The 22847-nt window shown below is 39.0% G+C and overlaps 1 protein-coding gene across 16 annotated transcripts in view; it reads left to right on the top strand.

Moving 5' to 3' along the window:
* CRPPA (CDP-L-ribitol pyrophosphorylase A) overlaps positions 1-22847 on the top strand; it is a 410033-nt gene that overhangs the window by 30201 nt on the left and 356985 nt on the right. For all 16 annotated transcript variants that reach the window (XM_089917677.1, XM_089917676.1, XM_089917679.1 and 13 more), the window contains exon 3: positions 3531-3680. In XM_089917677.1, the coding sequence (XP_089773803.1) occupies positions 3531-3680 (150 nt within the window). The remainder of the gene's footprint in view (positions 1-3530; positions 3681-22847) is intronic.

Below are 22847 nucleotides of genomic sequence, written 5' to 3'. Positions count from 1 at the left end.
GTTCCCTTGGGGAGAGCTTAGTAGCTGTCTCTCCTTAGAGCCTGCCTTTCTCCCTGTGAAAAATCACCGTGCCACTGCTTTGGAGCTATAGTTGGGCGTGTTGTTTGAGTGACAGCACTGCTTCGTGAGCAGGGTGCTGCCTGGAGACATTAGACTCATCTTCTTTTTGCCTCTCCTGGCACAGAACCTCCGCCCTGTGTGTGACTGGGCCAAGAGTGATCAGGGCCCCAGTATCCCCTACCTACCATGCCTGGGGTGGGTCTTGTACTCTATTGGGTGGAGGCTATGTGGGTGAAGGGAGTCTACAACCTCTTGGCCATACTTGCTGGTAACTGAGCCTCTGTGACATGGAATTGAGTGGGATGGGAAATGCTGGCACTCCGCCCCTCCCACTGGGAGCTGGTGGGAGAGGGAACCCTTTCTTTTTGGCCATACCTACTCTGAGTGGAACTAAAGTCACATTGAGCTGGGTGTTGTGGAATGAAGGAAAAAAACAGATGACGGTTCCAGTACCACAGACTCTGTTCTCTCCAAGGTTTAAGAGATATTTTTAAATGTTAATTTATTGAATGCCCTTAGGACAATTTTCAAAGGCTTTAAATGGTTGTTTTTTTAGAAATGCTTTTCTCTAGTTGCAGAGAGTCTGCGCAGCTCTTCATGGAGACATTTTGTATGTCTCATGTTCTTCTAAATTTTTATGTCATTGTCTGGCATAGAATTAACCGTAAGTAGTTAATTATAAGTAATAGAACTATATTTTTTTCCTTAAAAAGCACTATGACGTATGTGCATGTGTGTTCCTTTCCTGCCTTCTAACCTCTGCTGATAGGTGCTAGGCTTGACAAGTCAGGCTTGCTCTTTTTTTTTTTTAATTGGAGTATAGTTGATTTACAATGTTGTGTTAGTTTCAGGTGTACACCAAAGTGAATCAGTTATACATATACATATATCCACTCTTTTTTAGATTCTTTTCCCATATTGGCCATTACAGAGTACTGAGTATTGAGTAGAGTTCCCTGTGCTCTACAGTAGGTCCTTACTAGTTATCTATTTTATATACAGTAGTGTGTATATGTTAATCCCAACCTCCCAGTTTATCCCTCCCCCTGGTAACCATAGGTTTGTTTTCTACATCTGTAACTCTATTTCTGTTTTGTAGATAAGTTCACTTGTACCCTTATCTTTAGATCCCACATATAAGTGATACCATCTGATATTTGTCTTTCTCTGTCTGACTTAACTTCACTCAGTATGACAGTCTCTAGGTCCATCCATGTTGCTGCAAATGGCATTATTTCATTCTTTGTTATGGCTGAGTAATATTCCATTGTATATATGTGCCACATCTTATTTATCCATTCCTCTGTTGATGGACATTTAGGTTGCTTCCATGTTCTGGCTATTGTAAATAGTGCTACAATGAACATTGGGGTACATGTATCTTTTTGAATTATCGTTTTCTCTGGATATATGCCCAGGAGTGGGATTGCTGGATCACCTAATCAATGACAAAGGAGGCAAGGAGGTATAATGGAGAAAAGACAGTCTCTTCAATAAGTGGTGCTGGGAAAACTGGACAGCTACATGTAAAAGAATGAAATTTGAACACTCCTTAACACCATACACAAAAATAAATTCAAAATGGATTAAAGACCTAAATGTAAGGCCAGCAACTGTAAAACTTTTTGAGGAAAACATAGGCAGAACACTCTATGACCTAAATCACAGCAAGATCCTTTTTGACCCACCCCCTAGAGAAATGGAAATAAAAACAAAAATAAACAAATGGGACCTAATGAAATTTAAAAGCTTTTGCACAGCAAAGGAAACCATAAATAAGACGAAAAGACAACCCTCAAAATGGGAGAAAATACTTGCAAATGAAGCAACTGACAAAGGATTAATCTCCAAAATATACAACTCATGCAGCTCAATATCAAAAAATCAAATAGACATTTCTCCAAAAAAGACATACAGGTGGCCAAAAGGCACATGAAAAACGCTCAACGTTACTAATCATTTAGAGAAATGCAAATAAAAACTATAATGAGGTATCACCTCACACTGGTCAGAATGGCCATCATCAAAAAATCTACAAACAGGGCTTCCCTGGTGGTGCAGTCGTTAAGAATCTGCCTGTCAATGCGGGGGACACGGGTTCCTGCCCCGGTCTGGGAAGATCCCACATGCTGTGGAGCGGCTACGCCTGTGAGCCATGGATGCTGAGCCTGCGCATCTGGAGCCTCTGCTCCGCAACGGGAGAGGCCGCAACAGTGAGAGGCCCGCGTACCACCCCCCCCCCACCAAAAAACCCCAAAACAAACCTACAAACAATAATGCTGGAGTGGGTGCGGAGAAAAGGGAACCCTCCTGCCCTGTTGGTGGGAATGTAAACTGGTATAGCCACTATGGAGAACAGTATGGGGGTTCCTTAAACAACTAAAACTACAACTACCATACGGGCTTGCTCTTTATCTACCTTTCACCTACTTGGACTTCACTCCTTCCCTATCACCCCTGGCTGTCTCTTCACTTTTGCTATTATGCCTAGGCTCCAAATCTCTGCTTGAGTCACTGGAAATGGCCACACAATTTGTACAGCCTGCTTGGCTCTCACGTTAGCTTTGATTTTCAACCAGTCCCTTGGCTTTTGTAAACTAGTTTATGGACTGTCCTTCTCAGATGTTGGTCTCCTTGAGACCAAATTTGTTCTTAGGTATTAATGTTATATGCTGCAATTACATGAAAGATAGGACATATTATAGTCAATATAAGACAGCTGGGTTAAGGCCTACCCTAGGAAGTTTAAGGCTACTTCACCAAGGTAGCTGTCTGGTAATGACCTTCAAGACTGTATTCCAGTGAAACTTATTAAAGGTAAAGGGAAAAGCTGTCAGGTAAGGTGTCTTTTTAAAGTTTAGATGCATCTATTAATGAGACAGAGCTTTCATAGGAGCAATTGAAATCAATGGATATTAGCCTCTGGGAGCGTTGCATTGATGCTATATTTGAATGGAGCTGTTTTTTTGCAGGAGTTAGAGCAAGACATATATTCATTGTCACTTGGCTGGTGTCTGAGCTCATTTTGGGGATCTTAGGGAATATGTCTTGTTCCTTAATGATGTGTAAATTAAATACTTGAAGGCACACTAACAAGTAAATATTCACGTATAATCTGTTTCAGTTCTTTGACAGTAGTCTCCTTCCCATCTTCAGGGAACACTCAATTGTACCTTAGCATCCTTTTTTCGTATTTGACTTCAGTGGCCTGTGATGAAGAGGATTTTGGATCCATAATGAAAAATTATTTCTGTCTCTAATATATGGAACTGTAGTGGTATGAGATTGGTTTTTGACTGGAAATGATTTGATTTATGAACGAAATTAAGACTTGTTTAAGTATGTTCTTGAGGTAGCTTGTTGAAGGTGTAAGATCTGTTTCAAAACAAAGATACCGAGTTCAGAATTTGACTTTCAGATGTTTTCTAAGTGAAATACCTGTGTCATTTGCCTCTCTGTTTATGCTTTAGGCTGCAGGAGCAATCCGACCTCTTGTATCTACTGTCATCAGTCCATCTGTAGATGGCTGTTTAGACCACTCACTGGAACGTGCGAGACACAGGGCAAGTGAAATGCCACAGGCCTTTCTATTTGATGTGATCTATGAAGCATATCAGCAGGTAAGAATCTTCGCTTTTTGACAATCTGCTGTGTTGAGGGTCTCTAAGAACCACCCCCATATTTGGAGATTAGCTAGAAGAACTCAAGGAACTGAGTACGTAGTTGGACTCAAGGCTAAAATTGATTAGAGTGAAGTTGGATGATAAGAGAAAAAGACCCAGGAAGAGTCTGGAGGAATCCATGTGTAATCTTCCTCATGATCTGTCTCCTTCAGTGTCGCACAAAGTACGCCTTCCGTCCAGCAGTGAGAAGGCAGCAGTTTGGGTGTGATGTTTCTTTTCAGGGAAGCCCATTAGAGATTTGATGTCTAAGGTATTGTGTTGGTCACATAGATACCCTCTGCCTTGCACACAAACTTCAGACTTCCAGGAGAAAAGCCGGTGTTCAACATAAAGCATATTGTAAACCATATTGTTTATGTGAACATCTAGGCACAGTGAGCCACTCTTACCAGTTAACTGTTCACTGGAAACACTCCAAGAGCCAAGTTCCCAGACACTGGCCGAGGGCCCACCTGGTGAGCAGGTCTACTGCTCAGGCCTGCAATCTCAGGCCTAATGTAGTAAACATTTTGCACAGCTGTATAGATATTTTGTTAAAATTTTAAAGGTAAGTGATTTCAAAATATCAAATCATTCATGTTTAGATTATACTGGATTGTCTTTGTTTTCATGTTTTGGAAACATTTTTGTACCTGTAAATTTTACTGCTATTCATTTCTGTGTTTATTTATTAAACAGTTATTAAATATCAGGTATTGTGCTTGTCAGAAACTTCGCAATGAAATAAGATCACTTACAACAACTAAGGCAGTGCTTGGCTGATGTTAGACAATCAGTAAATAGAGATAGATGGACTTTAAAGAATATGAGATAATGGTAACATAAATATTGACATTTTATAATAAAAGAATACCGCATTTTGGATAGAAAGTTAATCACAATGAATCAATCTTGACTATCAGTTACTGTTTTAAATATTGAGAATGTAAATCGTAATCAGTTTTCATGGTATGAATAGTCGTCAGTGGTTTGTTTTGTTTTCTTAAAACTCGTTATACAGAAATTTACCTGTATTTGATCATTAATCAAATATTCCCCTATCGATAATCCTATAAAGCCTAAATCTTTCTAATATTTTTTAAGATTAATGAAAGAATTTGTTCATCTTTATATAAGCATTTACATTAAGAATAATAAATATGATAGCTCTGTCTTAGAAAATTTAATATAACCTTATGATCCTCACACTAGAGTAGCATGTTTCAACGGTTTTTAGTAGAGAACTAAGCCCTAATACACTGAGGCAATAGTTGTCAAATTATGGTTCCCAGACCAGCAGCATAAGCATGTTTTGGAACTTGTTAAAATGCAAATTCTGCGTCTCCACCTCAGACTTAGTTACTTAGAAACTCTGGGAATAAGGCCCATCCATTTGTGTCTTAACAAGCAAGCTGGCCACGTGATCTTGACTGACACTGAATTTTGGGAACCAACACCCTAAGGTATCCGTTGTATGTGATAAATTCTCTTCTGTTGTGTTCTTGGGAGAATGAGAACGTAGTCACAGAAAAATAACTGTTCTGTGGTTCAGATGAGGAATTCTCAAGCCATTTTGGAGGTTTTGATACAAGTTCTTATGAAAATTATTTTTGATCATAAAGGCGTTCATAAGGAAATTTGTGTAAAAGATGTCTCTCATCTATATGATTTGTGTATATATATGTTTGCTTTTAACGAATAGAGAAGAGTAAGATATGACAGAGTTCCAAGGGTGGGAAGTTGTTCTCTATAGAGTGGTCAGAAGTACTCTGTGAAAAGGTAAAGTTTAAACCAACATCGGGAAGTAATTGAGGCGATAAGTCATGCAGGTAACTGACAGAACATTATTTTACGCACAGGACGCAGAATCTAAGAAGGTGGAGCAAGGCTGGAAGAGAATGACATCATGGGGGGAAGTAGGAGGTGTACCTGGGTCCAGTATCTTGTTGAGCCTTAAAGGCAATGTTATGGGCTTTAGATTTCACCCTGAATGAGAAGGGAAGACTTTGGATGGTGCTGTGTGAAACCTCACTTCTATGGGGTCACCTGTCAGTTGTGGGGATGGTACCTTACAGAAGGTAAGGGAAAGAAGTAAGCTATAGTGATGATCAAGGCAAAGATGATGACAATTAGGGCAATTTGGATAGTAGAGTATTTGGTGTGAAGTGTTTGTTCTGAATATATTTAAAAATAAAATGAGGATAAGCCAATTGGTCACGTATGGGATATCAGAATGGGAAGAATCATGGGTCCAAGAATTTGCTCTGAATAACTAGAATGTAGTTGCCTCCCTTTTTTTTTATTTATTTTTTTTGGAGTATAGTTGCTTTAAAATGTTGTGTTTCTACTGTACAGCAAAATGAATCAGCTCTAAGTATACATATATCCCCTCTTTTTTGGATTTTCTTCCCATTTAGGTCACCACAGAGCATTAAGTAGAGTTCCCTATGCTATACAGTAGGTACTTATTAGTTATCTATTTTATACATAGTATCAATAGTGTATGTATGTCAATTCCAATCTCCCAATTGCAGTTGCCCTTTATTGGGATGGAGAATGCGAGAGGAAGAGATGGTTTTGTGTGATCAGATCAAAAGTTTCGTTCTGAAAGACTAAGTTTGAGATTTCCTTTAGGCATACTCAACTGTATCCCTTAACCTTTTTGACTATATGGAACTAGAATTCTGTGGAAAGATCCAGATAATGATAGGCACTTGAGAATTGCCATCATGCAAGGCATTTAATGCCTTGGAGTTAACTGACCTAACTAGAAAAACAGGTACAGAGAAAGTAAGAGCTACAAAGGCTGAAGCCTGGGGCAAAGATTGAGTTTGTGAAGATGTATTAGTTTCCTATTACTGTTGAAACAAATTACCACAGACTTACAGAATTAAAAAGAAAATACTTTAAAATTCTAGAGATCAGAAATCTAAAATCAAGGTGGTAGGGCTGTGTTTCTTGAGACTACAGGGGAGACTATCTCCTTGACTGTTCCAGTTCCTAGAGGCCACCTGCATTCCTTGGCTTCTGGCCTATCCCTCATACCATTACAAGCTCTTGATTTCAATGTCACATCTAATCCTAGTGATGACATCAGACCCATCTAGATAGTCCCAGATAATCTCCCCATCTCAAAATCTCTTATCTTCAAAGTGCCTTTGCCATCTAAACGACTTATTCAGATTCTGGGCATTAGGACATGGATATCTTGGGAAGGGGCATTATTCAGAAGAGGAGTGGCCAAAGAGTAAGAGGGTAATATCCCAGAAGCCTAGTGAAGAAAGGGGCTCAAGAGTGATTGAGCAGTTGTTAAATGCTGCATAGTGGTTTAAAAAAAGGATCGAGAACTGACCATAATAAGCCTTAGCAGTGTGAGATCGCCAGTGTCGGGGTGCTGGTGGTGTTAGTTATGGAAACCTGCTTGCAATTGATTGACTAGAGAATAGGAGGGCCGCTTTTTATAGGAACTTCCATGCATATGGAGCAGAAAAATGGGGTGGCCGAAGGGGGTTCTAAACTGAGAAATTTTTTATTAAGGTGGATGGCATGACAACATATTGCTAAAATGATGGAGTGATTTAGTAGAAAAGAAAAGACTGTTACTGTATTGAGAGGGGATGGACAGTTCATCCACAGGGATAGGAGGAAAGGCCATATTTGGGTACAGATGTAGATTAATAGATGTAGTGGGAAGATTTGTTGGAGTTTGTTGTCTGATTTTTATTAGTGATGCGGGGTGCAGATCATCAGCTGAGACACAGGGAGGGGGGAGGTATCTAGGCTTTAGGATAGAAAAGGATACCTCTAGTCCATAGTAAATACTGACTTGTGTTCTTAAATTCTTACACTTAAGCTAAAAATACACAAAATCATCCCAAAGAAAAAGTCTATCTATTTTCCAGGGCTATTTTCTGGACATTTATGGGAAACTGAAATATTTGATCAAAAAAACTGCAAAACCATCAAATGGGTCAATCACTAATGTGGCCTTGAAATGTGGACTTGACATGTGAACTTTTTATATTTTATCAAGGGTGTAACTTTGCTTTGTGGTACTCACGTAGAAAATACATAATAGTGTTGCTCATTTACTGAGTTGAGCAGAAATCGGGCAGTTGTAAGTAAGGTCATATGAGATTGTATTATACATAGAACAAACACATCTTAATCTGACCCAAAGCCATATGGCCTGGCCAAAAAGGTGGGTTTTTCTTGTTTTCTTTTTGTTGTTGTTTTTCCCGAGTTTGAGGTTATGGATGACTTTTCCTCATCAAATTGGGTGCTGGGAAGTTATAGATGTCAAGCTGCAATTCTGTCTATGGATCTGCTGGATTGTTTCCCCCACCATTTCTTGTCTCATGTCATTCATCCTCTTGCTCTGTGTGCTCTACTTATGCTTACTTTATTTCCTCAAATATAAGTTTGGTCCTTTCTGGAACTTTACTTCCTATCTTGCTGTATATCCTTTAGATAGTAAGTAAATTATCATTTAGGGAAGCCTTTACTGTCCACCCCCATCCCCACTAGGTTAGTCTAACCCACTACACATTTTCCTAGTGCCCTGTTTTTTCTGCCCAGCATCAAAATTAGAATGGAATAATTACTTGGGAAATCACTTACGAAATGTCCAACTCCCCTGCTAGACCATGAGCCCTGTGAAAGTAGGCACGGTACCTGTCTTAGCAACTTGCCTGATATTTTATTAGTACCGAGTGCATATTTGTTCAGTGGATGAGCATCAAAGTATATGCATATAAATATGAAAAATATCCAACGTACTGCTGCTTTTGGGCCACTTTTTCAAGATATTAACACTGTTTCCACTCTGCATTTAGGTCCCTATGCAAATGTCACCTTCTCAGAGAAGCTTTCCACTGATAACTTACATATAAAAATGTTCTCTGTCATGTATTGCTTAATTCTGCTTTTAGTTTCATTAGATATCACTAATGTGTTTTTGGTAGATTTTTCTCTTTCCTGCATGACTGCTCCATTAGAGCAGGAATTTTATCTTATCTGTAGCACCTGGAAGAGTTCATGGCTTACATGATGTTCTTAACATTTTCAAATGTAAGAATTTTATCCATACATGGGTATATGTAGATACATGTTTATGTGTTAACACTTAGGTCAGTTATTATGTAAAAAGCTTTGCATGGGGTAATATATGTTATGTACATACTGAAATTTTTTTCTAAAACCTTCAAGAAATTCATCTGAGAAATTAGAAGTATAGGCAAACATTTGTGTATAAAGCTAGTGATTTGCAGCATTTTTGTAAATGTGAGAAATTCTATTCGGCCTCTATTTCTAGAGATTAGTTTTGAATGAATTTAAAGAGTCACTTAATGAATGGATAAAGAAGATGTGGCACATATATACAATGGAATGTTACTCAGCCATTAAAAGAAACGAAATTGAGTTATTTGTAGCGAGGTGGATGGACCTAGAGTCTGTCATACAGAGTGAAGTAAGTCAGAAAGAGAAAAACAAATACTGTATGCTAATATATATATATGGAATCGAAATAAAAAAAAAGGTCATGAAGAACCTAGGGGTAAGACGGGAATGAAGACACAGACCTACTAGCGCATGGACTTGAGGATATGGGGAGGGGGAAGGGTAAGCTGGGACAAAGTGAGAGAGTGACATGGACATATATACACTACCAAAGGTAAAATAGATAGCTAGTGGGAAGCAGCCGCATAGCACAGGGAGATCAGCTGGGTGGTTTGTGACCGCCTGGAGGGTTGGGATAAGGAGGGTGGGAGGGAGTGAGACGCAGGAGGGAAGAGATATGGGGACATATGTGTATGTGTAGTTGATTCACTTTGTTGTAGGGCGGAGGCTGGCGCACCATTGTAGAGCAGTTATACTCCGATAAAGATGTTAAAAAAAAAAAAAAAGAGTCACTTAAAGTTGTTTTGGGGGAATCTTTATGGAGCATGAAAATGCTCATGATATTAATATAGCTCCTTATGTTAACTATATATAATATGTATTTATGCTTACATGTACACATGTGTGGGTATGAGTACACATACAAAACAGAAAAACTAGTTGGATATGTGAATACTGACATGTGACTGGGTTGATAGTAATTGAAGTCATTAAAAATCTGCAGATGTGATACACATTTAAAATATATAAATACTTAAGTATTTGGTTTTGATTGGTTTTGGACTTTTGCACGTACTTGCTTTTGTTGCTTAAAAACGATTTGCAAAACTTTCATTCCTTGACTTTTTAATGATACATTAAGCAGCTGCTAAAGGAAAAGATGGCTAAATTAACGAGTAACAGATTCAGTAGTGGAAATTACTCCGTCTATAGAAGCATGAGGAAAACACCAGATTGGTCCAGAGGATTCTTACTGAGTATTCAAATACATAATCACGTTCTATACTGTTTAGAAAAATTTCGTACAAAAGCTTTTTGAATTACATGAATCAATTTCTTGAGGAAAATTGGTATGATGGGCACAGATGGTATTCTAAACTTTATTGAGACCTGGCCTCATTTCTAACAAGTTTTTAAGTTCTCAATGAGAATTTTAGAAGGTAACTTGTTAAATTTTCATGAAAATGCACATGCATGGAAGACAGAGCAGGACTCAACTAGTGACAGAATTGTTCTCTTCAGTGTTAATTATGTACCTTTTGGTTTGATATACTAGACTTCACTGCAGAGATTAATACGTAGGTGTTAAATTTTCTCAATCTCCATTAAGAGTATTTTAATAAAACTGGCTGTTTAACCTGAAAGGGGAAAAACACCTTTCAAAAACATGCCTAAGACAGCCCTTGGATTCCTTAAAGATTCCTGTCACTGAAGTCTCTAGATCCAAAATACAATTATAAAATTAAAGGAATATAATAGGAATTTCCTTTTGTAATACGTACCCTGCTCACACCCCACATGCATTAGAATAAAATAGGACTTGTATCTTGTACTGAGTGCTAACACGTTGGGCTTTAAATGCCAAGTTAACAAGAAACCAGTCAAAAGCATTGAACTTTATGAAGAGTCTTTCCTTTATATCCACAAGCATTACAGTTCTCGGAGGTTTTATTGCTGTTTTTAAGGAGTGTACTTGCCCATTCCTTCTGCCTCCCTCTCCGTGTTTAGTTAGGCCTGGATTGAATTTGGAGGTGATGAGGAAGAGCCTCAGGATAGAGTTTCAGAAGAAACCTCACATCCCATGGGGTTTTGAAAAGGAGAAGTAGGAAAGAGAGGAGGGCAGTAATCGTTTTTATAAATGAAGAATTGAGAAAGGGATAGAAATGAAAAGATATGTAGTGGGATGAGTAAGTGAAAGATGGAAGAAACTGTGAAGAAAATGAGTGAAAACCAAATGAGGGCTCTTATGGTAAAGCTTTGAGTTGGAAATGAGCGACTTGTTGAATTAGTGGAAGTATCTGCAAAACGTTATTTTTGCCCCTCAAATGTCAGGCACAAACTATGGTAGCAAGTTGCACATCTCATAAATAAAACCATGATCTATAGATTTATACTTTGAGAAAATAAATTCACAACTTGATAGTATGTTTGAATTTATTAAACACTTCCCAAAGTCATGCTTTTCTCTATTGGTCATATTTCTCAAGATTGTATCCTTCTCTCTTCTACCTTTATTTTTCTTCCAGTTACCCTACTTATATATATTCAGGTAACCAGATGAGTTCTGGTTCTATTTTGGAGAAATTCGAAAGTGCTATAGGAAAAAACGATTCTGTGACAGTGGCTGGGATCTCCTTTGAGAATATTTTTACCTTCAGAAGTTTCTTAACCATAGCCTAGAACAGTACTTTGTCTCTTATTTACTTCATGTATATGGAGAAAACCTTATAAATTATTGCTTCACAAACTTGCTTTTTTTCTGAATCTTCCCTTACATTGATAAGCTTTGATGGTACAGTTTAAAAACTAATCACTTGATTATCTTTTGATACAGCCCTCATCCTTCATGTGGACTTGGGTTGGGGGTGGGGGGAGGATCTCTCTTGATGATGTTCCTCCTGCCATCCTTGTCCATCTTTAATGTTCCACACCAGTGATCCCTGCAAATGATCCTTTTAACATGCAAATCTGTCAGTGTTCATCCACAGCTTTAGGACTTTAGGTTGTCCTCTGTGGTTCATAGGATAAAGTACCAGTTCCTAAGCACGGCATACAGTTACAGTCCGTTGCTCAAAACTCCAGTCTGCAGACTTCATGGCTTAGTTTCCTTACCACATCTTTTTTTTTTGTTTTTTTTGTTTTTTTTTGTTTTTTGTTTTTTAAACATCTTTATTGGGGTATAATTTCTTTACAATGGTGTGTTAGTTTCTGCTTTATAACAAAGTGAATTAGTTATACATATACATATGTTCCCATATGTCTTCCCTCTTGCATCTCCCTCCCTCCCACTCTCCCTATCCCACCCCTCCAGGCTGTCACAAAGCACCGAGCTAATATCCCTGTGCCTTGCGGCTGCTTCCCCCTAGCTATCTACCTTACTACGTTTGTTAGTGTGTATATGTCCATGACTCTCTCTCGCCCTGTCAAAGCTCACCCTTCCCCCTCCCCATATCCTCAAGTCCGTTCTCCAGTAGGTCTGCGTCTTTATTCCTGTCTTACCCCTAGGTTCTTCATGACATTTTTTTCCCCTTAAATTCCATATATATGTGTTAGCATACGGTATTTGTCTTTTTCTTTCTGACTTACTTCACTCTGTATGACAGACTCTAGGTCTATCCATCTCATTACAAATAGCTCAATTTCATTTCTTTTTAAGGCTGAGTAATATTCCATTGTATATATGTGCCACATCTTCTTTATCCATTCATCCGATGATGGGCGCTTAGGTTGTTTCCATCTCCGGGCTATTGTAAATAGAGCTGCAATGAACATTTTGGTACATGACTCTTTTTGAATTATGGTCTTCTCAGGGTATATGCCCAGTAGTGGGATTGCTGGGTCATATGGTAATTCTATTTGTAGTTTTTTAAGGAACCTCCATACTGTTCTCCATAGTGGCTGAACCAATTCACATTCCCACCAGCAGTGCAAGAGTGTTCCCTGTTCTCCACACCCTCTCCAGCATTTATTGTTTCTAGATTTTTTGATGATGGCCATTCTGACTGGTGTGAGATGATATCTCATTGTAGTTTTGATTTGCATTTCTCTAATGATTAATGATGTTGAGCATTCTTTCATGTGTTTGTTGGCATTCTGTATATCTTCTTTGGAGAAATGTCTATTTAGGTCTTCTGCCCATTTTTGGATTGGGTTGTTTGTTTTTTTGTTATTGAGCTGCATGAGCTGCTTGTAAATTTTGGAGATTAACCCTTTGTCATTTGCTTCATTTGCAAATATTTTCTCCCATTCTGAGGGTTGTCTTTTGGTCTTGATTATGGTTTCCTTTGCTGTGCAAAAGCTTTGAAGTTTCATTAGGTCCCATTTGTTTCTTTTTGTTTTTATTTCCATTACTCTAGGAGGTGGGTCAGAAAGGATCTTGCTGTGATTTATGTCATAGAGTGTTCTGCCTATGTTTTCCTCTAAGAGTTTGATAGTTTCCGGCCTTACATTTAGGTCTTTAATCCATTTTGAGCTTATTTTTGTGTATGGTGTTAGGGAGTGATCTAATCTCATACTTTTACATGTACCTGTCCAGTTTTCCCAGCACCATTTATTGAAGAGGTTGTCCTTTCTCCACTGTACATTCCTGCCACCTTTATCAAAGATAAGGTGTCCATATGTGCATGGGTTTATCTCTGGGCTTTCTATCCTGTTCCATTGATCTATCTTTCTGTTTTTGTGCCAGTACCATACTGTCTTGATTACTGTAGCTTTGTAGTATAGTCTGAAGTCAGGGAGCCTGATTCCTCCAGCTCCTTTTTTCGTTCTCAAGATTGCTTTGGCTATTCGGGGTCTTTTGTGTTTCCATACAAATTGCGAAATTTTTTGTTCTAGTTCTGTGAAAAATGCCAGTGGTAGTTTGATAGGGATTGCATTGAATCTGTAGATTGCTTTGGGTAGTAGAGTCATTTTCACAATGTTGATTCTTCCCATCCAAGAGCATGGTATATCTCTCCATCTATTTGTATCATCTTTAATTTCTTTCATCAGTGTCTTATAATTTTCTGCATACAGGTCTTTTGTCTCCTTAGGTAGGTTTATTCCTAGATATTTTATTCTTTTTGTTGCAATGCTTACCACATCTTTTATCCAATTATGTCTACTTTGGGTATATACTGTTCCTTTCATGTTTCATTAAAAATAGGCAGACAACAAAAAAACAAATGGACCTAATTAAACTTAAAAGGTTTTGTACAGCAAAAGAAAGCATCGACAGAATGAAAAGACAGTCTACTGAATGGGAGGAAATCATTGCAGATGATATCGCTGGTAAAGGGTAAATATCTAAAACACATGAACAGTTCATATAACGTCCAAAATAACCTCCAAAAATGGGCAGAAGACCTGAATACACGTTTTTCCAAAGAAGACATACAGTTGGCCAATGGGCGCGTCAAAAGATGTTCAACATCATTACATTGGAGAAATGTGAATGAAAGCTACAGTAAGATATCACCTCACACTAGTGAGAATGGCTATCATCAAAAATCCCACAAATAACAAATGTTGGTGAGGATGAGAAGAAAGGGAGAACCTTTGTACACTGATGGTGGCAATGTAAATTGGTACAACTATTGTGGAAGAGAGCATGGAGGCTCCTCAATATACAAAGGATCTAGAAGTTCAACTCCTGGGTATATATCTGAAGAAAACAAAAACATTAATTTGAAGAGCGATATGCACTCCCATGTTCATAGTACCATTACTTAAAATAGTTAGGATATAGAAGCAATTGAAGTGTCCAATAAGTGAATGGATAAAGATGTGGTATATATACACAATGGAATAGTATTCAACCATAAAAAGAATGAAATTTTATCATTTGCAGCAACATGGATTGACTTGGAGGTATTACATTTAGTGACATAAGTCAGACAACATATGGTATCACTTATTTGTGAAATCTAAGAAGCTAGTGAAAACAGCAAAGGAACAGACTCAGAGATATAGAACAAACTAGTGGTTACCAGTGGGGAGGGGGAAGGTAAGAAGGGCAAGATAGGGTAGGGGATTAATAGGTACAACCTACTAGGTATAAAATAAGTTTAAAAAAGTAAAACATCTACTTCACTATCATTTATTGGTCACCTTAATTCCTGGTGATTTTTTTCCCCTTTACTGAAACTTTTGAAATCTGTTGCCTTATACCCTAAAGTGTTTTACCATCAAAGTTTTTAACGTGTATATACAGATACATTACAGTGCAAACTTGTCAGTTCCCCTCCTGCTTTGTTTTGGATCTTAGGTGTTTAGAACTGACTTGATGTTCCTTCTTGGTTTATCGTTGGTTACTGCAGTTTATCTGTGCTAGCCACCTCTTTTTTAAAAATTTTATTTTTTCTCTCCGTTTTCCAAGATCTTACTCTTCTGCTTCCTGAAGAACCTCTTCTGTTACATTTAATGCTTTTCTTAGTCAACTTTCGTATGTATCTAAATACATGTCTTACTCAGGTGAAGCTTTTTTTTTTAACATCTTAATTGGAGTATAATTGCTTTACAACGGTGTATTAGTTTCTGCTTTTTAACAAAGTGAATCAGTTATACGTATACATATGTTCCCATATCTCTTCCCTCTTGCGTCTCCCTCCCTCCCACACTCCCTATACCACCCCTCTAGGTGGTCACAAAGCAACGAGCTGATTTCCCTGTGCTATGCGGCTGCTTCCCACTAGCTATCTATTTTCCGTTTGGTAGTGTATATATGTCCATGCCACTCTCTCACTTTGTCACAGCTTACCCTTACCCCTCCCCATATCCTCAAGTCCATTCTCTAGTAGGTCTGTGTCTTTATTCCTGTCTTACCCCTAGGGTTTTCATGACATTTTTTTTTCTTAAATTGCATATATATGTGTTAGCATACGGTATTTGTCTTTCTCTTTCTGACTTACTTCACTCTGTATGACAGACTCTAGGTCCATCCACCTCATTACAAGTAGCTCAATTCGTTTCTTTTTATTGCTGAGTAATATTCCATTGTACATATGTGCCACATCTTCTTTATCCATTCGTCCGATGATGGACACTTAGGTTGTTTCCATCTCCGGGCTATTGTAAATAGAGCTGCAATGAACATTTGGGTACATGACTCTTTTTGAATTACGGTTTTCTCGGGGTATGTGTCCAGTAGTGGGATTGCCAGGTCATATGGTAGTTCTACTTGTAGTTTTTTAAGGAACCTCCATACTGTTCTCCATAGTGGCTGTACCAATTTACATTCCCACCAGCAGTGTAAGAGTGTTCCCTTTTCTCCACAGCCTCTCCAGCATTTATTGTTTCTAGATTTTTTGATGATGGCCATTCTGACTGGTGTGAGATGATATCTCATTGTAGTTTTGATTTGCATTTCTCTAATGATTAATGACGTTGAGCATTCTTTCATGTGTTTGTTGGCAGTCTGTATATCTTCTTTGAGAAATGTCTATTTAGCTCTTCTGCCCATTTTTGGATTGGGTTGTTTGTTTTTTTGTTATTGACCTGTATGAGCTGCTTGTATATTTTGGAGATTAATCCTTTGTCAGTTGCTTCATTTGCAAATATTTTCTCCCATTCTGAGGGTTGTCTTTTGGTCTTGTTTATGGTTTCCTTTGCTGTGCAAAAGCTTTGAAGTTTCATTAGGTCCCATATGTTTCTTTTTGTTTTTATTTCCATTTCTCTAGGAGGTGGGTCAGAAAGGATCTTGCTGTGATTTATGTCATAGAGTGTTCTGCCTATGTTTTCCTCTAAGAGTTTGATAGTTTCCGGCCTTACATTTAGGTCTTTAATCCATTTTGAGCTTATTTTTGTGTATGGTGTTAGGGAGTGATCTAATCTCATACTTTTACATGTAGCTGTCCAGTTTTCCCAGTACCATTACTGAAGAGGCTGTCCTTTCTCCACTGTACATTCTTGCCTCCTTTATCAAAGATAAGATGACCATATGTGCATGGGTTTATCTCTGGGCTTTCTATCCTGTTCCATTGATCTTTCTGTTTTTGTGCCAGTACCATACTGTCTTGATTACTGTAGCTTTGTAGTATAGTCTGAAGTCAGGGAGCCTGACTCCTCCAGCTCCGTTTTTCTTTCTCAGGATTGCTTTGGCTATTTGGGGTCTTTTGTGTTTCCATACAAATTGTGAAATTTTTTGTTCTAGTTCTGTGAAAAATGCCAGTGGTAGTTTGATAGGGATTGCATTGAATCTGTAGATTGCTTTGGGTAGTAGAGTCATTTTCACAATGTTGATTCTTCCCATCCAAGAGCATGGTATATCTTTCCATCTATTTGTATCATCTTTAATTTCTTTCATCAGTGTCTTATAATTTTCTGCATACAGGTCTTTTGTCTCCTTAGGTAGGTTTATTCCTAGATATTTTATTCTTTTTGTTGCAATGGTAAATGGGAGCGTTTTCTTGATTTCACTTTCAGATTTTTCATCATTAGTGTATAGGAGTGCCAGAGATTTCTGTGCATTAAGCTACTTTACCAAATTCATTGATTTAGCTGTAGTAGTTTTCTGGTGGCATCTTTAGGATTCTCTATGTATAGTATCGTGTCATCTGCAAACAGTGACAGCTTTACTTCTTCTTCTCTGATTTGGATTCCTTTTATTTCCTTTTCTTCCCTGATTGCTGTGGCTAAAACTTCCAAAACTATGTTGAATAAGAGTGGTGAGAGTGGGCAACCTTGTGTTGTTCGTGATCTTTGTGGCAATGGTTTCAGTTTTTCACCATTGAGGACGATGCTGGCTGTGGGTTTGTCATATATGGCCTTTATTATGTTGAGGTAAGTTCCCTCTATGCCTACTTTCTGGAAGGTTTTTATCATAAATGGGTGTTGAATTTTGTCAAACGGTTTCTTTGCATCTATTGAGATGACCATATGGTTTTTCTCCTTCAGTTTATTAATATGGTGTATCACGTTGATTGATTTGTGTATATTGAAGAATCCTTGCATTCCTGGAATCAGCCCAACTTGATCATGGTGTATGATCCTTTTAATGTGCTGTTGGATTCTGTTTGCTAGTATTTCGTTGAGGATTTTTGCATCTATGTTCATCAGTGATATTGGCCTGTAGTTTTCTTTCTTTGTGACATCCTTGTCTGGTTTTGGTATCAGGGTGATGGTGGCCTCATAGAATGAGTTTGGGAGTGTTCCTCCTTCAGCTATATTTTGGAAGAGCTTGAGAAGGATAGGTGTTAGCTCTTCTCTAAATGTTTGATAGAATTCACCTGTGAAGCCATCTGGTCCTGGGCTTTTGTTTGTTTGAAGATTTTTAATCACAGTTTCAATTTCAGTGCTTGTGATTGGTCTGTTCATATTTTCTGTTTCTTCCTGATTCAGTCTTAGCAGGTTGTACATTGTCCATTTCTTCCAGGTTGTCCATTTTATTGGCAAAGAGTTGCTTGTAGTAAGCTCTCATGATCTTTTGTATTTCTCCAGTGTTAGTTGTTACTTCTCCTTTTTCATTTCTAATTCTATTGATTTGAGTCTTCTCCCTTTTTTTCTTGATGAGTCTGGCTAATGGTTTATCAATTATGTTTATCTTCTCAAAGAACCAGATTTTAGTTTTATTGATCTTTGCTATCATTTCCTTCATTTCTTTTTCATTTATTTCTGAGCTGATTTTTATGATTTCTTTCCTTCTGCTAACTTTGGGGTTTCTTTGTTCTTCTTTCTCCAATTGCTTTAGGTGCCAGTTTAGGTTGTTTATTTGAGACCTTTCCTGTTTCTTAAGGTAGGATTGTATTGCTATAAATTTCCCTCTTAGAACTGCTTTTGCTGCATCGCATAGGTTTTGGGTCGTTGTGTCTCCATTGTCATTTGTTCCTAGGTATTTTTTTTTTTTTGTGGTATGCGGGTCTCTGACTGCTGTGGCCTCTCCCGCTGCGGAGCACAGGTGCTGGACGTGCAGGCCCAGTGGCCATGGCTCATGGGCCCAGCCGCCCCGTGGCATGCGGGATCCTCCCGGACCGGGGCATGAACCCGCGTCCCCTGCATCGGCAGGGGGACTCTCAACCACTGCGCCACCAGGGAAGCCCTGTTTCTAGGTATTTTTTGATTTCCTCTTTGATTTCTTCAGTGATCACTTGGTTATTAAGTAGTGTATTGTTTAGCCTCCATGTGTTTGTATTTTTTACAGATCTTTTCCTGTAATTGATATCTAGTCTCATAGTGTTGTGGTCAGAAAAGATACTTGATACAATTTCAATTTTCTTAGATTTACCAAGGCTTGATTTGTGACCCAAGATATGAGCTATCCTGGCAAATGTTCCATGAGCACTTGAGAAAAATGTGTATTCTGTTGTTTTTGGATGGAATGTCCTACAAATATCAATTAAGTCCATCTTGTTTAATGTAAAATTTAAAGCTTGTGTTTCCTTATTTATTTTCATTTTGGGTGATCTCTCCATGGGTGAAAGTGGGGTGTTAAAGTCCCCTACTATGAATGTGTTACTGTCGATTTCCCCTTTTATGGCTATTAGTATTTGCCTTATGTATTGCGGTGCTCCTATGTTGGGTGCATAAATATGTACAATTGTTATATCTTCTTCTTGGATTGATCCCTTGATCATTATGTACTGTCCTTCTTTGTCTCTTCTAATAGTCTTTATTTTAAAGTCTATTTTGTCTGATATGGGAATTGCTACTCCAGCTTTCTTTTGGTTTCCATTTGCATGGAGTATCTTTTTCCATCCCCTTACTTTCAGTCTGTATGTGTCTCTAGGTCTGAAGTGGGTCTCTTGTAGACAGCATATATATGGGTCTTGTTTTTGTATCCATTCAGCCAATCTGTCTTTTTTTTTTTTTTTTTTAAAGGGAATAATCACCCTGTTGCAGGTTTCTATTTCTTTTTTTTTTTCTTCCTTTTTTTTTTTTTTTTTTTGCGGTACGTGGGTCTCTCACTGCTGTGGCCTATCCCATTGTGGAGCACAGGCTCCAGACGCGCAGACTCAGCGGCCACAGCTCACGGGCCCAGCCGCTCCGCGGCACGTGGGATCCTCCCGGACCGGGGCACGAACCCGTGTCCCCTGCATCGGCAGGCGGACTCTCAACCACTGCGCCACCAGGGAAGCCCCAATCTGTCTTTTGGTGGGAGCATTTAATCCATTTACATTTAAGGTAATTATCGATATGTATGTTCCTATTCCCATTTTCTTAATTGTTTTGTGTTTGTTATTATAGGTCTTTTCCTTCTCTTTTGTTTCTTGCCTAGAGAAGATCCTTTAGCATTTGTTGTAAAGCTGGTTTGGTGGTGCTGAACTCTCTCAGGTTTTGCTTTTCTGTAAAGGTTTTAATTTCTCTATCAAATCTGAATGAGATCCTTGCTGGGTAGAGTAATCTTGGTTGCAGGTTCTTCTCCTTCATCACTTTAAATATGTCCTGCCACTCCCTTCTGGCTTGCAGAGTTTCTGCTGAAAGATCAGCTGTTAACCTTACGAGGATTCCCTTGTGTGTTATTTGTTGTTTTTCCCTTGCTGCTTTTACTATGTTTTCTTTGTATTTAATTTTTGACAGTTTGATTAATATGTGTCTTGGCATGTTTCTCCTTGGATTTATCCTGTATGGGACTCTCTGTGCTTCCTGGACTTTATTAACTATTTCCTTTCCCATATTAGGGAAGTTTTCAACTATAATCTCTTCAAATATTTTCTCAGTCCCTTTCTTTTTCTCTTCTTCTGGGACCCCTATAATTCCAATATTGGTGCGTTTAATGTTGTCCCAGAGGTCTCTGAGACTGTCCTCAGTTCTTTTCATTCTTTTTTCTTTATTCTTCTCTGCAGTAGTTATTTCCAGTATTTTATCTTCCAGGTCACTTATCTATTCTTCTGCCTCAGTTATTCTGCTATTGATCCCTTCTAGAGTATTTTTAATTTCATTTATTGTGTTGTTTATCGTTACTTGTTTCATCTTTAGTTCTTCTAGGTCCTTGTTAAATGTTTCTTGCATTTTGTCTGTTCTTTTTCCAAGATTTTGGATCATCTTTACTATCATTATTTTTAATTCTTTTTCAGGTAGACTGCCTATTTCCTCTTCATTTGTTAGGTCTGGTGGGTTTTTATCTTGCTCCTTCATCTGCTATGTGTTTTTTTTTGTTTTCTCATTTTGCTTATCTTACTGTGTTTGGGGTGTCCTTTTTGCAGGCTGCAGGTTCGTAGTTCCCATTGTGTTTGGTGTCTGTACCCAGTGGCTAAAGTTGGTTCAGTGGGTTGTGTAGGCTTTCTGGAGGAGGGGACTAGTGCCTGTGTTCTGGTGGATGAGGCTGGATCTTGTCTTTTTGGTGGGTAGGTCCACGTCTGGTGGTGTGTTTTGGGGTGTCTGTGGAGTTATGATTTTACGCAGCCTCTCTGCTGATGGATGGGGTTATGTTCCTGTCTTGCTAGTTGTTTGGCATAGGGTGTCCAGCACTGTAGCTTGCTGGTCGTTGAGTGAACCTGGGTGTTGGTTTTGGGATGTAGATCTCTGGGAGATTTTCGCTGTTTGATATTATGTGGAGCTGGGAGGTCTCTTGTGGACCAGTGTCCTGAAGTTGGCTCTCCCACCTCGGAGGCACAGCACTGACTCCTGGCTGCAGCACCAAGAGCCTTTCATCCACACGGCTCAGAATAAAAGGGAGAAAAAGTAGAAAGAAAGAAAGAAAGAGGATAAAATAAAATAAAGTAAGGTAAAATAAAATAAAGTTATTAAAATAAAACAGTAATTATTAAGAAAGAAATTTTTTTAAAAAGTAAAAAGAAAAAACAAAAAAAACGGACAGATAGAATCCTAGGACAAATGGTGAAAGCAAAGCTATACAGACAAAATCTCACACAGAAGCATACACATACACACTCACAAAAAGAGGAAAAGGGGAAAAAATAATAAATCTTGCTCTCAAAGTCCACCTCCTCAATTTGGGATGATTCATTGTCTATTCAGGTATTCCACAGATGTGGGGTACATCAAGTTGATTGTGGAGATTTAATCCGCTGCTCCTGAGGCTGCTGGGAGAGACTTCCCTTTCTCTTCTTTGTTCTCACAGCTCCCGGGGTTCAGCTTTGGATTTGGCCCCGCCTCTGCGTGTAGGTCACCGGAGGGCGTTTGTTCTTTGCTCAGACAGGATGGGGTTAAAGGAGCCGCTGATTCGGAGCCTCTGGCTCACTCAGGCTGGGGGGAGGGAGGGGCATGGAGTTCAGGGCGAGCCTCCGGCGGCAGAGGCCGCTGGGACGTTGCATCAGCCTGAGGTGCGCCGTGCGTTCTCCCGGGGAAGTTGTCCCTGGGTCCCGGGACCCTGGCAGTGGCGGGCTGCACAGGCTCCCCGGAAGGGAGGTGGCGATAGTGACCTGTGCTCGCACACAGGCTTTTTGGTGGCAGCAGCAGCAGCCTTAGCGTCTCACGCCCGTCTCTGGAGCTCCTTTAAGCAGCGCTTTTAATCCCCCCTCCTCTTGTACTAGGAAACAAAACCCAGGTTTTGCTTTTACCAGGCCCGAAAGTGTTCCTCTTTCTTTTTATTCCTGTTTTGGACCAAAAAAAAGAATCTGTTGCCTTGTTTAGTCTCTAGGCCACTAGTTGGATCAGGATCAACCTAACAGGGGCCAAATAGGCAGCTCGCACCAGCAGCTCACGAAATGGGAAAGTCCTGCTAGTGTTGGAGGGTCTCCTGCAGAGGTGGCGGTTTGCTGTGCCCCACTGTGAGGACAAGGACACTGGCAGCAGAAGTTCTGGGAAGTACTCCTTGGCGTGAGCCAAGAGCTCAGGTTAAGTTTTTAAAACTTACACAGATACTGATTTTTATTCACTATGATGTCATCCATGTTGAAGAATCTAGAGCTCATTCCCTGTTGTGGATTAGATTACTTCATAGTTTTTAATTATGTGCGTAGACTACATTCTACTTCTCTGTCTCTTTGGAGACCTACATTGCTTGCTCCCCAAAATGCAGTAATGGTAGTCCCCATATTTGTCACTGTAAGCACAGTGCAACAGTTTTTCTGGAGTACACATCAAGGAGTGGAATGGCTAGGTCATGGAGTACATGCATTCTTAATTTCA

The sequence above is a fragment of the Delphinapterus leucas genome, chromosome 9 (assembly GCF_059928025.1).
Source record: "Delphinapterus leucas isolate spDelLeu-1000000601 "Yukka" chromosome 9, BTC_Dleu_Yukka2, whole genome shotgun sequence".
Taxonomy (NCBI): domain Eukaryota; kingdom Metazoa; phylum Chordata; class Mammalia; order Artiodactyla; family Monodontidae; genus Delphinapterus; species Delphinapterus leucas.
This window is presented reverse-complemented; position numbering and strand designations above follow the sequence as displayed.